Source organism: Dromiciops gliroides, chromosome 4, assembly GCF_019393635.1.
Source record: "Dromiciops gliroides isolate mDroGli1 chromosome 4, mDroGli1.pri, whole genome shotgun sequence".
Lineage (NCBI taxonomy): Eukaryota > Metazoa > Chordata > Mammalia > Microbiotheria > Microbiotheriidae > Dromiciops > Dromiciops gliroides.
Genome location: NC_057864.1, coordinates 359,154,046 through 359,170,487, shown reverse-complemented (window position 1 = coordinate 359,170,487; position 16,442 = coordinate 359,154,046). Strand labels below are relative to the sequence as shown.

At 34.5% G+C, this 16,442-nt stretch overlaps 1 protein-coding gene across 1 annotated transcript in view; it reads right to left on the bottom strand.

The window, feature by feature from the left end:
• Nucleotides 1-3,246: 3,246 nt before the first annotated feature.
• Nucleotides 3,247-16,442, bottom strand: part of RNF217 (ring finger protein 217) — a 132,672-nt gene continuing 119,476 nt past the window's right edge. The window contains exon 6 of the mRNA XM_044005407.1: nt 3,247-14,776. Within this exon, the coding sequence (XP_043861342.1) occupies nt 14,703-14,776 (74 nt within the window). The 3' untranslated portion in view covers nt 3,247-14,702. The remainder of the gene's footprint in view (nt 14,777-16,442) is intronic.

Genomic DNA, 16,442 nt, shown 5'->3' with positions numbered 1-16,442 from the left:
TACCCATGATAAGCTATGGTTTTTCAAGGATCCTGACACATTTTCTGGGCCATTAAGTTTGTCATTGGTTATTGGCAAAATTATAAGAATGTATTATTAAAGGGATGGATATTGAACTAGAAAAAGTGGAACTCACAGAGTCAGGACTGTTTAATGGAGAATTACTTTTATATCCTGTTTCTTTTATTTCCATTAATGTTAATTATTTTATAAGTTTTATCAACTGGTAGATTAAGAAAATACTGTAGAGAGAACTATAGTTAGATTTTAGGAATTTGGTAAATGCCTTCCTGTTATTCTTTTCAAAGAGATAGTAAATAGGCTAGCTAATAGTAAGATTATTTGGTCTCAGAACTGTTTGAATAACATAACATGACCCAGAAGATTGTCATTAATGGTTAGAGGTCAACTTGGATGATCTCTAGTAGCATGCCCAAGGATTTGTCCTGGGCCATGTGATATTTAACACTTTTATTAATAGTTTGTGTAAAAGCAATGGTGGCATTTTTGTCAGTTTTGCTGATAAGACAAAGGTAGAAAGAATAGCTAATACAATCAACAGAATCAGAATTCCAAAAAAAATTTAACCAGGTAGAATATTTGACTTAAAGTAAGATGAAATATAACATATAAATTTAAAGTTTTATATGTAGGTTAAAAATTAGCCTCACAGGGCAACTAGGTGGTGCAATGGATAGAGCACCGGCCCTGGAGTCAGGAGGACCTGAGTTCAAATTTGGCCTCAGACACTTGACAACTTACTAGCTGTGTGTCCCTGGGCAAGTCACTTAACCCAAATTGCCTCACCCCATAAAACCCAATAGCCTCATATATACCCAGGTGTGTGTTGGGGGGCGGTGGGGGAAGGGAGAGATATACATGGCTACTGAGTTCAAATCTCATCACTTACTAGCTATGTGACCCTGGGCAAGTCACTTAACCCCAATTGCATTAAATGTCCAGGGCCATCTCCAGTTGTCCATATATATATATATATATATATATATATATATATATATATATATATATATATATATATATATATATATATATATATATATATATATATATCTCTTGCTACTGGGCCCACATGACTCTGGAGGAGAGAATGAGGTTAGTGACCTTGCACAGCCCTCCCTCAGTTAAATCCAGTTCAGTATAAGTCATGACATCACCACAATGTCATGGTCCTCTTTGAGAATGAAAGACAGGGGCAGCTAGGTGGCGCAGTGGATAAAGCACCAGCCCTGGATTCAGGAGGACCCAAGTTCAAATCCGGCCTCAGACATTTGACACTTACTAGCTATGTGAACCTGGGCAAGTCACTTAGCCCTCATTGCCTTGCAAAAAAAGAGAGAGAGAGAGAGAGAGAGAGAGAGAGAGAGAGCATGAAAGACAACAAAACAAGAAGGTTATAGTACCTTTGTATTTTGCCCTGTTCAGATCACCTCTGTAATATTGTGTTCAGTTCAGGAAGCTATGTTTCAAGAAGTATATCACTGATAAGTTTGAAAGGGTCCAGAAACAGGCAAACAGGATGTTTATGCCACAAACTTTTTTAGTTTATCCCATGAAAGGACTGGTTCAGGGAACTAAAGATGTTTAGAATGGAGAAAAGGAAACTTGGCATGCTCAAAATGGAAAACTTCCCCTGTTGCTGATGCTGCCACTGCTGCAGTGAAGTCAGTGCATTAGGTGCATATGGAGTCTCAAGGCTAGGCATGGCACGGAAGGTTCCTCTGGGCTAATTTCCATCAAGATACTATTCATTCTCTTTCACCTTCTTACCCTGACTCTGATCATTTCCATTGCTGCCAGTTTTTCTATTCCGGGCATGCCTTATATTTTCCACTTACCTCTGTGTCTTTACTATTTGCCTCCAGGCCTGCTTCAAGACTAAAGAGAGCCTGGCCTCAGAAAAATGACTAGCTGGAGTACAAGAGATAAAGCTACAGAGGCAGGCTGTGGAGGTATAATATGTATCTTAATTTAAAAATCTTTAGAGCCAGGCGGATTATATTTAGTCTAGTGATGAGTTAGAATTTTTGTCAGTAGGCAAAGAGGTTGTAGACATTCAAAGAGGTTACTGTATCTAGACAATAATATCTAGGAAGGTATTAATGAGGTCACAAATAGGACAATGGCAATGAAAGTGTGAATAGGATAGTGGCAGTGAGCCAGATAGGAGAGAGACAATGCAGAGATGGAAATAATAGAATTTTTCAACTAGAAGGGACCTCAGAAGCCATATAATACAATGCATACCTAAATAAGAATGTTTTTCTATAGCATATCTTATCATTCAGCCATTGTGTAAAGCCCTCTAATGAAAAGGAGTCCACCACATCCCAAGACATTCCAATTCACTTTTAAACAGATCTAATTATTAGGAAGTTCTTACTAATATCAAGACTAGTTTGACATTTTGGCAAATTTAACCAATTTCTCCTAAACTTTAGAATTAGTTTTATTCTTTGTCAAATGCTAAACTTCACACTTGAAGTCAACTATCAGATACTCTTTAAATCTCTTCTCCAGGTAAGCATTCATAGTTCTTCAAAAGACATAGCTAGGGGGCAGCTAGGTGGTACAGTGGATAAAGCACCGGCTCTGGATTCAGGAGGATCTGAGTTCAAATCCAATTTCAGACACTTGACACTTACTAGCTGTGTGACCCTGAGCAAGTCACTTAACCCTCATTGGCCCGCAAAAAACCAAAACAAAACAAAAAAGACATAGCTAAACTATCCTTATAGGTAACTGGAAAATAATAAAATACTTAAAAAAAAAAGACATAGCTAAAAGCTCTTCACCAGTCTGGTCACCATCCTTTATACAGCTTATCAATACCCTTAACAAATGTGGCTCCCAGAACTGATGTTGAACTTGATGTTCAGAGACTTCACAAAGGTCACTTTTGGGGATTTGAACTTAGAACTTCTAGTCTAAATCCCGCCAATTTTCCTCCTTTTAAAAAAGTTTCCTTGATACTTTTTCTTTTTTATATATAGCAACCTTATCCCCATTCAACTTTCTCTTGTGACAAAAAATATTTAAACAGAATTAACTGACTCAGTGGCTATATGTAATGGTGTACAGAATATGCCAAAAGCAAAAGACTCCCACCTCTCCAAAAAAAAAAAAAATTAATTTCCTCATTATGCCTTCTTTCCATGACACCATCACTCAGCATCCTTAAAAGCAAAAATGATCAACACAAACATATAAATAAAGCAAAGACAATAGTTTATCTTTTTCTTCCAAACTTTATTAGACTTTACTAGATGACACTGCATGATGCACTGCAGTGGATTGTGCATGTTAATAAGAACCCCACTATAATCCAGATGGCATAATCCATATAACAACAAGCAAAATATCTTTTCCCACAATAGTTTTCATAAGAGTATAGTGTCTTTGTAGTCTTTCATAGGCTTAGATAAAATAATGCTACCATTCAGTTCTTAAAAAAAGAAAAAAGAACCAAAGACTCGATGACTAATGCTGTGAGTCCATAAGATATTTTGTAAAATATCCCCAAGACTTTGGACTTGAGAATCCTTTCACCTAGAATTTGTCACTATGATTTGACACATGTATTATTCTAACTGCCAGCAGTAAATGAAGTTGAATTTATTAAAATGTAATATACAGAAATCATAAATGCATAACTGAATAGTAGGTAAAAGACTTTTAAAAATACAGTGTAAAAAAAACAACAACACCCTATTCATTTTAAGGTCCTGGCCAGCAGGACAGTTGTTGGCAGGAGGAATTTTTTTTCTTTGCAAAATTCGTACAAGTGCATATACAACCTGTCAATATCTTTTCTGAGGACATGATTTATTTTAGCTTTTAATAATACATTCATCAGGACAGATACAGGACAGACTATGATACAGATTACAGAAAAGACAAGAGAAGGGGCAGTTTGTGTGGGTCACCTAAAACAAAATAGTACTGACAGAATCACCCAACAGGATGGACCAATCAGTGAGATGCAGATCAAGAGACTAAGAAAAAGTATCAAGTGAATACCTTACACCAATATTCTACAGTTTGTTTGAAAGGTACATTGTGGGTAAAATATTGCCAAACATGAGCTAGAGAAAAATCTATTCTGGAAATGTTGCAGAGGTGACATTTTTGAAAATGTTTTGTCATAAAGTGACTCTGTCCTACTCATAAATAATTGGTACATGGTGGATAAAGACTAAGAATGATTTTAACTGCTCAAATGATGATGGGAAGATGGATTTCTTTGGAAGTTCTGTACTTTAAATAATGAGTACATTTTAGAATCAACTTTGAAGCTTTATATTCTTGGTGGATTTGAGAGAAATTGCAATTGTACCAGTTTAAACTTCTGGTATTCAATATCATACCTTTTTCCCCCTAACACAGTCATCTGCTTTAAAATGGGTACCAGTATTTAGATAAAATATCCAGTTATTTCTCTGATAATAAAACTGGATATATTCACTGAAACATCATGTCTTTATCACATGAAATATGCAATTCCCTTTGAGTTTTTAAGAGAGAAACAAACACAATTCTGACAAAAGTTACTGAATTTCCATGAGACTTTTCAGAGCAGAAATAAGCCCAACTTAATGAAATAAGGCACCAATAAAGGATTTTAAGATGTTAAATCTAGTTATACAAAGCACCAAAAGTTGAAGGTTAAAGGGAGCCTTTAGTGTTAATGAAAAATGAGTATAAACCCATTTTCCAAGCATTGAATTACCAATTTCTTCTTTTTATTAAAAACTGCACAAACTATAATGATACATACCTTACTTAATATCCTGACTTTCTTCATTAGAACAATGTGCAACTTTAAAAATTTGAAATATTATAATAATGTAGGAGTAAAAAATGGCTTTGGACAAAACCCAGCTCCATAGCAATGTAAATTCCTTATTTTCCATCATTTTCATAAAAACAAAAGGCAGTTTTCTTCTACTGTTCTTTCAAACATTTTCAAATGACATTTATAGATTGGATTTTCGAATTTTAATTGTAACTGGTGTATGTTTTTTTATAGTTTAGTGAATTACTGAAAATCTGATGCCATCTAATAAAATGCATGAAAATCACAAAGATAATTGTCTTTTGTGAATAAACAAAGAAGAATATTCAAGGCACATTCTGATACTGTACCCAAAATACCACAAATTGTCATATTATTCTGATTGCAAAAGGATACACATATTAGGCAATAAATTATTTTCAACTTAATGAAATATTTTACAGGAACTGTTGACCAATAGCCAAAAGCTATTTAAGAGCTTTCTACTGTTATAACTTTCATTATAGATAGTAAGTGGTGGTAAAAGTGGCCATATTCAGAAGTCTGTGAAAGAGGTGAAATAATTATTCCTTAGGATTAGCAATTTTACTAGAAGCAATAATTTATATTGCCAAAATTCATTTATGTGTTTACTTTATGTGAAAAATACTAAGATGCGGACAGGTTAAAACCGATTTTATCCAGTGCGTTTTCAACAGAATTTAATATTTTTATGATCTACACTCTTCCCTGCTGTTTTTCTGGCCCAAACTTGTGATTTCATTAGTATGGGGAACTTGTTGTCTATCTGAAGCTTGTCTGTGTCTACACCTGGAATACTGAGAAGGTAAGTGTCAGGTGTAGGATTTTAAGCTTTGTTATCTGGATCTCGTCTATCACTCTATCCACTGTGTCACAATGCTTCTAATTTATGACATTATCTTAATCATCCATTTTGTTTAAACATAGACTAAACATTTTGAAATTCAAATTAGGGGTGAGGGTGGGCAGGAGGAAGGATAAGTTTGGTAGGTGGTTAGAATTTATTTTTTTCAGATTTATCAATGATTTTGTTTCTTAGTTACTTATTAATCTCCCCACCAATACATAATTATAACTCACTAACAATTCTTAGTATATTACTGTTCTTTGTATTTGTGATGTAAAAGAATATTATCTGATTTCTCTCCAGTGTTTTACATCTTCAGGTATCTTTTGAAACAGTGGCAGAATGTTGAAGATGAGTCTTGTGAGAATCAAAGAGAGAATACTGGTATTGCTTAAGAAAATGCTAGCTCTAATGCCATATGTAATATCTGTAATGTCTTACTGTTTGTCATGGCAGAACTTTATACTCTCAGCTACTACACTATAGGACTAAGATGGTCAAATGGGCAAAAGAAATTAAGGGACTGATGAGTGGCCAAATATAACTTTCTTTTTAAAGTATTAGGGGTGTGTGTGTGTGTGTGTGTGTATGTGTATGTACATATGTGTGTGTGTGTGTGTGTGAAAAGGGCTACTTTTTCTTATGCTGTCTGCAGGGAAGACACATACTAAGGGGCTCTTCCATCTCCATCTTCACATTCCTTAGCTTCTTGCCCTGCATATGGAAAATAAACTATGGCTGAAGACATAAGAATTGTTTCAGGAGAGGAGTATCTCTTAGAAATGACACAAGTAAAAATCTTGGAGCTCAAATAGAGGTTGACTAGAAGAAAGTGATAGGAAAAAATTAAGATTCCTGAGTAACTACTAAAGAGAGTGTACCAAGTTTAGCCTCTTGTCAAATCTTCTTCCTAACACCCCAACAGGAAAAAAAAAAAAGGGGAGGGTGTTGGAAGGCTCTTAGCACCAATACATCACTTAGCCTACGGGGTGAATGCAGTAGAAATGTTCAGTAAATTGGTATGCTTTTTTCTAACTCATCAGTTGTGAAAAGGAAATCCAGGTCAGCTTAATGTTACTGTTTTAGCACTTCCTGGTTCTAAACTTTAGGTAAATAAGGACATTACCTGACTGATAAGCACATAACTTGAACAAACTCTCCCTCAAAATAAATCCCCACCCCCTTCCAAACCACAATCCATCTTCAGGCTTGCTGTTTTAAGAGTCAGATACATGATAAACATCCTTTTCACTCATTTGTCTAAGGATAACATTTATCCATATATTTACATAAAAGAAGAAATCAAGGCAACTGATAAACTGACTTCTACTGGGGAAGGGATACTATTGGTTATTGTCTACATGATCTGATAGAGGTTATTTAATCGCATGGTAACCTTCATTCGGTGTTGCACAATTGATGCTATACTGTCTATATTATGCCCCCTCCCTCCAAATTCTGTAGAATCCTTTCAATGAAAAAACTTATCTGTAACTTAATTCCATTTGGCTACTGCATGTTTATCAAATTCTCTATTAAAGATCATCCTTTATGATTAAAAAGCATCATACAGTTTTTCACATCAAATGAGATAATGAATCATCATGATAATTCTGGGGCAGTCAGCTAGAAAAGTATTATTACCGTCATTTTGCAGATGAAGAAATGGAGGAACAGAGAGGCAAAGGAATTTCCTAATAACACACAGGTTGGGGCTGAGACTGGAGCAAGAGTCATTTGATGTCTTGTTTAGATCCCCAGTACATCATGCTCTTTCTTAGTTATCAGTTCAGATGGAAGATGACAGAATTTGGAGCTGCCAAAAAATAGCCAATTAACTTATATTATGTTGGATTTTAAAATACCATAAAATTAATGAAAGTAAATTGATTTTAGAAGAGTTATAGCAGCACCAGTTTTATAATATAGCTTGTTTTCTAAAAGTCCATTTATAAATTGTTTGTTTGGAAATCATCACTTATTTTCCCATAGAAACTTTAAACATGGTAATTAGGTTCCTGGGTCAGCCAGTTGAAGTCTGTTTAACCCATAATGTGCCTGAAATATATAATGTTGTACTAATAGTAATACAGATTCTTACCACCATATGTGAACAATGTTTCTATGGGGAAATGCCCTCAGAATTTGGGATAAAAGAACATTTCCTTGCAGGATTCCCATAGCAGAACAAGTCACTAATGATGATTCTCCGAATTTGAAACAGAAACTCCAGCAAGTTGGAGATTGAGAAACAGGAATAAAGCCTTCAATTATTTGGGGAGTAAGGGTCCAGGGTTTCCTGTAAGGACAAATAAATATGCAGCCTAGACCTCAAAGCCAATTTTTAGTACTGGTTGGCTCCCTGTCCCTAAATTCTTTTTCTTTTTCATGCCTTGGAGATAGTATCAGTAGAAAGTGAAGCAGGTGGCTCTATCTATTGCTCTTGACCACGGTTTCTTTCTTTCCTGGCTCATTACAGAACAGAATGTAATTTCAGAGCTTCTCCTCTTTGTTTGGGGGAAGGGAGACCCCAAGTAAAGACAGAGGAAAAGAAAGAGAATTTTGTGTGGTCACTGGCCATTCCCATTGTATAGAAGGGATTATAGATAGGTCATAGACTATATTTTCATGTTTTTTGATCGGGCTCCTTCTTTAAAATCAATTTAGTTCATTTGTTCCTAGAAACATTTCTGAATATTGTCATTTGCACCAATAAGAAAGGAAATTCTTCAATTCACTCTTAATACTGTTTTTCTTTCCAAGTAAAATAAGACCTAGTTATATATTGTGCTTATTTCCAGTACAGTTAGAACTCAATCACAAAGCAATTTTTGAATATGAATTTAATTTTTTTAGATTTAGCAACACTTATAAAGATAAGAAAAAATTCTTCCCACATTTGAACAGAATAGGAAGGGGCAGCAACTACCCCCAAAGGATTAGAATAAGTAGAGATTTCTGAGAAAAACTGTGATGTGCTGAAATTGCCCCACACAGTTGGAGGAGGAAAGTCATTTGATGTTAAAGAAAAAAGTGACACATGATTAGAAAATAAATGGGACAGGATCAGTGGTACAAAGAGAAGAGACATCTTTTTTCCTTTTTCATTCATACTTACTTGCCTTGCATGCATAGATTTTACTGCTAAGCTATCCAAAATAATCGTGCCTCAGGAGAATATTCCTTGGAAGACCAAATGTAATACTCTTCCCTTATGCTCTCTATGTTTATTACATTTTAAGTATGGTCCTTAGAAGAACATGATGACCACTAGTTCAAAAGGAAGCTCAGTTGTCATAGAAATAATCTTCTGTTCTATAATTGGCAACATTTCTTTTCACTGATTGATTAAGGCAAATAGTATTCTGATTTAAACTTTACTTCAATGAGGGTTAAGTGACTTGCCCAGAGTCACACAGCTAGTAAGTGTCAAGTGTCTGAGGCCAGATTTGAACTCAGGTCCTTCTGAATCCAGGGCCAGTGCTCTATCCACTGTGCCACCTAGCTGCCCCGACTCTTCCATCACTTTCTTAATCAATAAAACAATAAATCATTGTGTAGTGTTTGTCAGTGTTTTAAAGTCTTTAAAGAGTTCCCTGCAGTACTACTATGAGACTGGTGACGTTGTTTAGGGTCAGTATGTGTCAGAGGCAGGACGTAAAACTAGTCATTGTGCCATGCTTCTCAAAACCCCATTATAACATGGCCATAGATAAAATGATATTCACTTGGATGGACCAGGAATAAAATTAAGTCCACAGAATCATGACAACCACATAAAGAGAAGCTTAATAGGACAGTCAAATTGTAACATGTACATTAGTCTTTGTTTCTAATGCCAATATTAAGGGGAACAATGAACAGTCTTTTATTTTCCAGTTTTTACATTTTAAAAATTCAAATTTGAAATTCATAGGTTGCATCAAAAAATATTATCTCAGATCATTAAATAGCCAAAAAGTCAGAACAGTCTGCTTCAAATTATACAGCAATGTATTCCTATCAATGTGTATACTATCTCTAATATGCAATCAACTTGGGGAAAGATATGGTTTCCCAACCTCTTTGCTTCCCTCAGGTATCCTTCCTTTTGCTTCCTCCTATTTTGAGACATAATAGGTGGGGCATCTAGGTGGCACAGTGGATAAAGCCCTAGCCCTGGATTCAGGAGGATCTGAGTTCAAATCCAGTCTCAGACACTTGACGCTAGCTGTGTGACCCTGGGCAAATCACTTACCGCACCCCCCCCCCAATAGGGACTATAGGTTTTTGTACTCTGAAAGGACTGTGAACTTACTGTAAATAGTAATAAGAATCTGTAAGGAATAAGCATAATTGAACATTCAATCCACTTGAATTGGCTATTGGTGGCTATAACTTTTCTGTTAATTGTAAGGGCCCTGTTGCACAGCTCTCTTACAATGATGTTATAAAGGTCACCTATGGTTTTCAAATAAATGCTCCAACTATCCATTATGTGCCAGGCATATTAATTCATAGATTAAAAATCATGCTGTTTTGGAACGTCTAATGCAAACTGACAGAATTAAGTTTTCTATAAGCTTAATATTTCAACATTTTCATCCTAAAACTTTCTTCAGGTGATATAGACCTTCACTGGTATGTCTATTTCATCTGTTTTACTGCTTTAAATTCTGTTTGAAAGTAAAAATGAAGAGTAAAACATTTGCAAACTCTTTTACATGCTCTTAAGTAAACAAAATATGTATCCTGAATGGCTGATGAAAATGTATTTTAAAAAATACAGTTTTGCATAGCTTCGTAAATCCCAAGTTCATAATCTAATTATTCAAATGGCATGGAGGACTTTAAAGTGCATTTGTTAACGTTAAGTTAACGTTATAGTCTTAAGAAAAATAACAAAGTTGGCAAAATAAAATAAATTCACTCCAAAGGGTATAGAATTCAGTGACAAAAATGGAATCACCTCTCACTCTCTGAAGCACTATAGGGCCAAACACAGGTTACAATATGACAATTTGATTTTAAGGCATATATTCATCTTGTTTAGGAATCTAAAATATTACTATGGCTTTTGGTATGAAAGTTCTTATGGAATTCAGTAACAAAGAAAACATTTTAAATACAGTGTTATCCATGTCTCATTAACCACTTAAAATATAAATACAAATATAACAAGCAGCAATAAAATTAATAAAATTTAAAACATTCTATGCAATATGCAAGTCATTTTATCAGTTTGACAGGAGTGCTCTAGCTCTCCTCACATGCAGAGAAGGTGAGAAAAGATTACTGTTTTCCTGTGAATAATGTCAGAAATAATTTTTTTTCATTGTTTCATCAGTTAGAGATGTGTATCTATGGAATGGAGGTCAAGAATGAAGGAAAGCAGGGAGTAACCAGAAGGAACAGAAAGATACAAGGTTGGGGGGAAGTAAGTCAAGGATTTGCAAAGTGAGGGATTTAGGGGAGCAATAAAACCACACCCATTCAAGAAGGAAGGGCTGGGAGATGTATGTAGATATAGTTTCACAGGAACCACTGAATCTTGATACCTCAGAAAGAAGAATATAATCAGATAGAAGGTTGTAAGCCTTGGTATCTTGGATTGTATCCTCTCTGTTGAAGTGTCAGGATACAATACCTCCTTATCAGGAAATCTAAGCCACAGGAAATAAAGGATGCCTATGCCAAGACATCAAAATATACAGATTTTCCCTTCTTAACCTTAATCACAAGAAACCTCAATGGGTTTGGGGGTAAAATAAATGTTACATCATCACTTGATGTACTAGAAAGAAAATCAACATATCCTGAGACCTTCCAAGGATGAAGTATTCCGTACTCCACCTCGATACTTCTTGAATTAGTGTGACTTTTCATGGCAACAACAAAATCAAGTATTATTTATCTGCTAACATTTTAAAAGACCTTTAATTACTGTATGAATGAATAACACATTGGGGCAGTAAATGTGAAAGTGGTAGTATGATGAAAAAATGTGAAAACTATTCTCAAATAATTCTACAGAGTAATTATTTCTAAATTTTTATTATTCCAATATATTAAAGCAATGAGACAACCTAACAATGATACTCTTCTCTTGTCTAATTATTGGCATCCAAACATATATTTTGTTTTGAGTGGAAAAGATGAAAATTCTCTTCTAACTCCTTATTTTGGCATGGTATTTGGTTTGATGTAGATGAGTAGATGAAATGTAGATGGAAAATAAGAACCCTGTCCTTAAAACAAAAACACAACTATAAACTTCTACACTGTCTTTTCAGTTTCTTCAGAGGAAAATGATAGAAAAGCACATGCTATGTAGAACTTAAAATGATCATTTAATATTTTTGCAAATGCCTTTAAATATGAAATAAAATGCTACAACTAATTACAAAAGCCAAATTATTTTCCTCTACTTGATTACACTAAAAAACTACAAAAGGTATTTTGTAAACATGCTACTAAAATTTTTCTAACAGTGGATCTTTTTACAAATTAAAATTCACACACAAGTTACACATAGGGTTTTACCCGCAATGATGGCACTAAATTAAAAAATTATTTTCATCCCATTCTCTTTTCTTAAGATCTTCATTATATTACCACCAGAGCTTCAGAAATTATTACTTTGAGCTACTTGAAGGAAAAGGGTGGGTTTACCAACGATCTGTTGTGGCAAATGTATAAGTTAATTTAAAAAAAATCAATAAAACAGAATAATGGAAATCCTGTGCAACCAAATGCAGAAACAATTCAAAGTACTTTCTAAAAGCCTTTACTGACTTCATATCAGACACCAACTCTATCATTCAGAAGTTGGAAAGTTTTCTAAATAATATAAAAATACCCCCCCTCCCGAAAGATAAGTTATTTAAAAGAAGGAATATAAATCCCTGAGTAAGCCATAGACAACAGATATAATGGACCTAAGAAAATAGATTATCTAGGACCAGACATATACTACTCACCTAGTCAATATATGTGTGCATACAATTTATATGCAACCATAAAAAGATTTTACATAAACATATATATGTATAACATACATATGCACATTCACATATGCACACATATGAGATTGAGGGCAAATGTTTATATACATAAATTATAAAAACAAAGACCCAAGTCAGGAAAATATGCATTGCAAAGATACAACAAGTTTAAGACATATAAATACATGGGTTTTCTCTGGAAACCCTTCAAGCTTGGTACTATTTGAAACAATAGTCCAAACTTTTGTTGTATGTAGTTACTCTTTCAAAAGATGTTTTTCCAGAATCATTATGGGATTGCCTATCTTTACCATGAAATGGAAGATTACTCCAGGTGTTCTCTTATTCCTGTGCACTGCATTACATGAGAAAGAATGAAAGCAAACTGTTTCAAGACTGACACTAGTAAACTCTACTACCACATATATATGTCAGTTAAACCAAAAATGACACTTTTCCCGTTATCTGGAGTCCCACAAAGAGCATTTATGTGTACAGATATCAAGTCTTTCACAAAAGGAATGGATGCCAATCAGTGAAATGTTATACCCATGGCATACAACTAGGTTTTAAAGTTGTGGAGGCAACTGGGCTCCACTTTGTTCACTCTGCTTGTGAACTTTCATTATTAAAACAAGGGTTGACAAATATCAATCTACTTGTCTCCTTATTTTTGAAGAAACTGGGGATCTGAAAAACTTCCAGAAACATTTTCCTTCATTTATTTTCTCCATTTTCTTCTCTAGCAGCAGATTAGGGGTTTTGTTTGTTTTTAAAAGTACATAACCATGATCACAGGAACCTTATTTTTTAGGGAACCTGTTCCATAAAAATATCACTAACAGAGGAACAAAACTTTGAACAGCAGGCATGAGACTTACATCTGAAAACAAAGTTTGTTTTTGTGAAAAGTCCAAAATAAAAAAAGTTAACGGAAAGGAAATAATAGAGAACTTTAACCTTAGGTACAATTCTTTATGACCTTTATGATTCCATAAAGGATTTTTAGATTTAAGTGGTTTTCATTTCAAATAAAATCTATTCTTTGGATTGATTAATGAAATTCTCATGCATTTTCATGGAAATTCATATTGTTCTATGCACATTAAAGGATTCATCAGAAGGAAAATAAGGAGCATTTTTCCAGGACTCAGCTTCTGAGACCATTATATTAATTCTGTTGGTCCACAAAATTTGATTTTTACTAAATAACATTGTCTGTCTTTATTTTAATTCATAGTAAGAGATTTCTTGGATAGCTTCCACATTGCTTTTTGTGTGTCTTAAGCCAGCAAAGGACCTAAACCCAATCTGAAACAGCCCTATGAAAATATGGAAGAAGAATGTAGTATCATGTAACTAGACAACTACAGGCTTATTAGGGCCAACTCTAATACATATTTACTTACACATCTACACAAGGGTTTCACTAGCCACATGCTTCTTCTCATTAATTTGTTTTTATTAGTTCCCTTTTAGGCACTGATATTTTTGGCAACTGCAACTCCTGCCAAATGGCTGAATTACACTGCTTGGTCCATAGGTAGAAATAGGTGGATATGAAGAGCCTCTGTCTTCTGAAATCTGACTTTGCTTAATGATAGACATAGAATGTGAGCTATTCAGAGAATGTCCCAAAAGATGAGGTTCAGTGTTCAGGACACACAGACAATTTAAACTGCTTTCAGCTGTTTCTTATAAAAATCCTAAACAGATAAACTGCAGTAGGAACAATAGGAAGGGTTATAGTTGAAATACAGAAGTCTATGAAAGTAATCTGGAGAGCAACTCCTTAATTTTTTTTTTTTAAAGCAGCAATCAGAAAGGGGAAAAGGGGTAGGCTACCATTTTTTGGAGTGCACCATAGCAAGGAGGCATTCTGGCCTGCAGCAGTGAACCAAGAGGAGAGGAGATGGCAAGAAGTCCCTCTCAGTTTTCAGGATGGCGACTTGGATATGGATGTCTATGTTCTTCATTGCACCATTTTGTTTAACCCTCAGTAGGGCTCAGATCAGTGCAGATGAAAAAAGGTTGCTTTTCACCAGGGCATACCTGTCCGTGATCTTTTCCTTTGCTTTTTACAAAGGCAATAGATGGGAAATACAAATAAACCTGAAAAAAAAAACCCCAACATATGTTAGAAAAAGATATATTTTGTACCATGAAGTTCATTTTTTTTGTGATTTGTAAACTATATATTCAACAGGGGCAGCTAGGTGGCGCAGTGGATAGAGCACCGGCCCGGGAGTCAGGAGTACCTGAGTTCAAATTCAGCCTCAGACACTTAACACTTACTAACTGTGTGACCCTGGGCAAGTCACTTAACCCCAATTGCCTCACTAAAAAAAAATTAATAATAAAATAAAATATTCAACAGTCATCAAAATTCCTTCTAATTTGTAAGAGGATTAAAGAATCCACACAAAAGTTATTAAAGCCTATGCCCACTTTACAAGGATGTGGCTTTAGGGAAGGTAGAATGATATTTCATATTCCATACCATTCATTTTCTTAGACCATATGGATAGTTGACTTTATACCAAGTATCTTCATTTGATAAATTCTGCTATGATGATTTCTTACTTTAGTCAAATATGTAACAAAGTAATACTTCAAAAACATTAAAAATAAATTTCTATGGCCAAATATTTCAATTAATTTTATTTCTTCAAATAAATCCAAATAAATTATTTTCATGTTAAATACTATTTTTATTTAGGTCACTTTCAGCTGAAATAAATATGTAAAGAGAACTAGATTCTCCTTTTATGTAAGTCAAAAAATAAAATTTAAAAATTGTTAAGCCTATTATTTGTGAAAAAGAGAAAATTTGCTAATGAATTCTTTATCAAACTGAGAATACTGCCTCTACCAAAGGCTTACTCTGTTGCCTCATAATGATATGGATATGGCCTTTTCCGAAGGAGGCAAAGCACTGGAAGGGCCTATTGTAGTGTTAAGTACAAGTCCAGTTACAGTCTGTATCTCTCATCTTGTGACTTGCCTAGCCAGGTACAGAAATGCCCATCTCCAGAAGGCTTACCAGAAGATGGTGATATATTCTGAACACAGAAATTCAAGAAGACTACCTACTAAGGCATGGCAGGATCACAACATTCATATTATCATGAAATTGCAAGGTTTGGGTTTTTTAAAGTACTAAAGCATGCTATCCTGAACTATTAAAAAAATCCAACCTATAATTTCACTGGTGTAGAGAGTTTCCAATAAGGAACTTCTGCTAATACAGATGGGCATCTTCTGGGCAGTTTGTAATTTCAGAAAGTTGTGTGGAGTTAATGAGAGATTAAGTGAATTTATTAGGGTCATAAAGTCAGGATATATTAGAGGTAAGACTTGAACTCGGATCTTTTTGCCCTTGGAGACTAGCTTTCTATCCACTATACACCTCCTCTGAACCTGAACTTTATAATTAACAGGAGTTCAAATTTATATACTGTTTTAAAAGTATTACAAAGCACTTTCCTAAAAAGAATGATGTCATTTGGTTAATATAGATAAGTTCATCCCAATACAATAGATGGGAAAAAGAGGTTTGGAGAGATGAAGTCCCCTTTGCCCAAGGACACAAAACTTGTAACAGAGCAGGGCCTCTATGACTACTGCTTTTGATAGTCATGGGATGACTACTTTCATTTTTCTGCTACTAGAATAAGGTCAATTCTTTCAAATAGTTAACAGAACTATGTACATGTCATAATAAATGATTCCTGTAACTCTACTTTTTCTTATGTTTCCATCATTCTGAAAGAGTTAC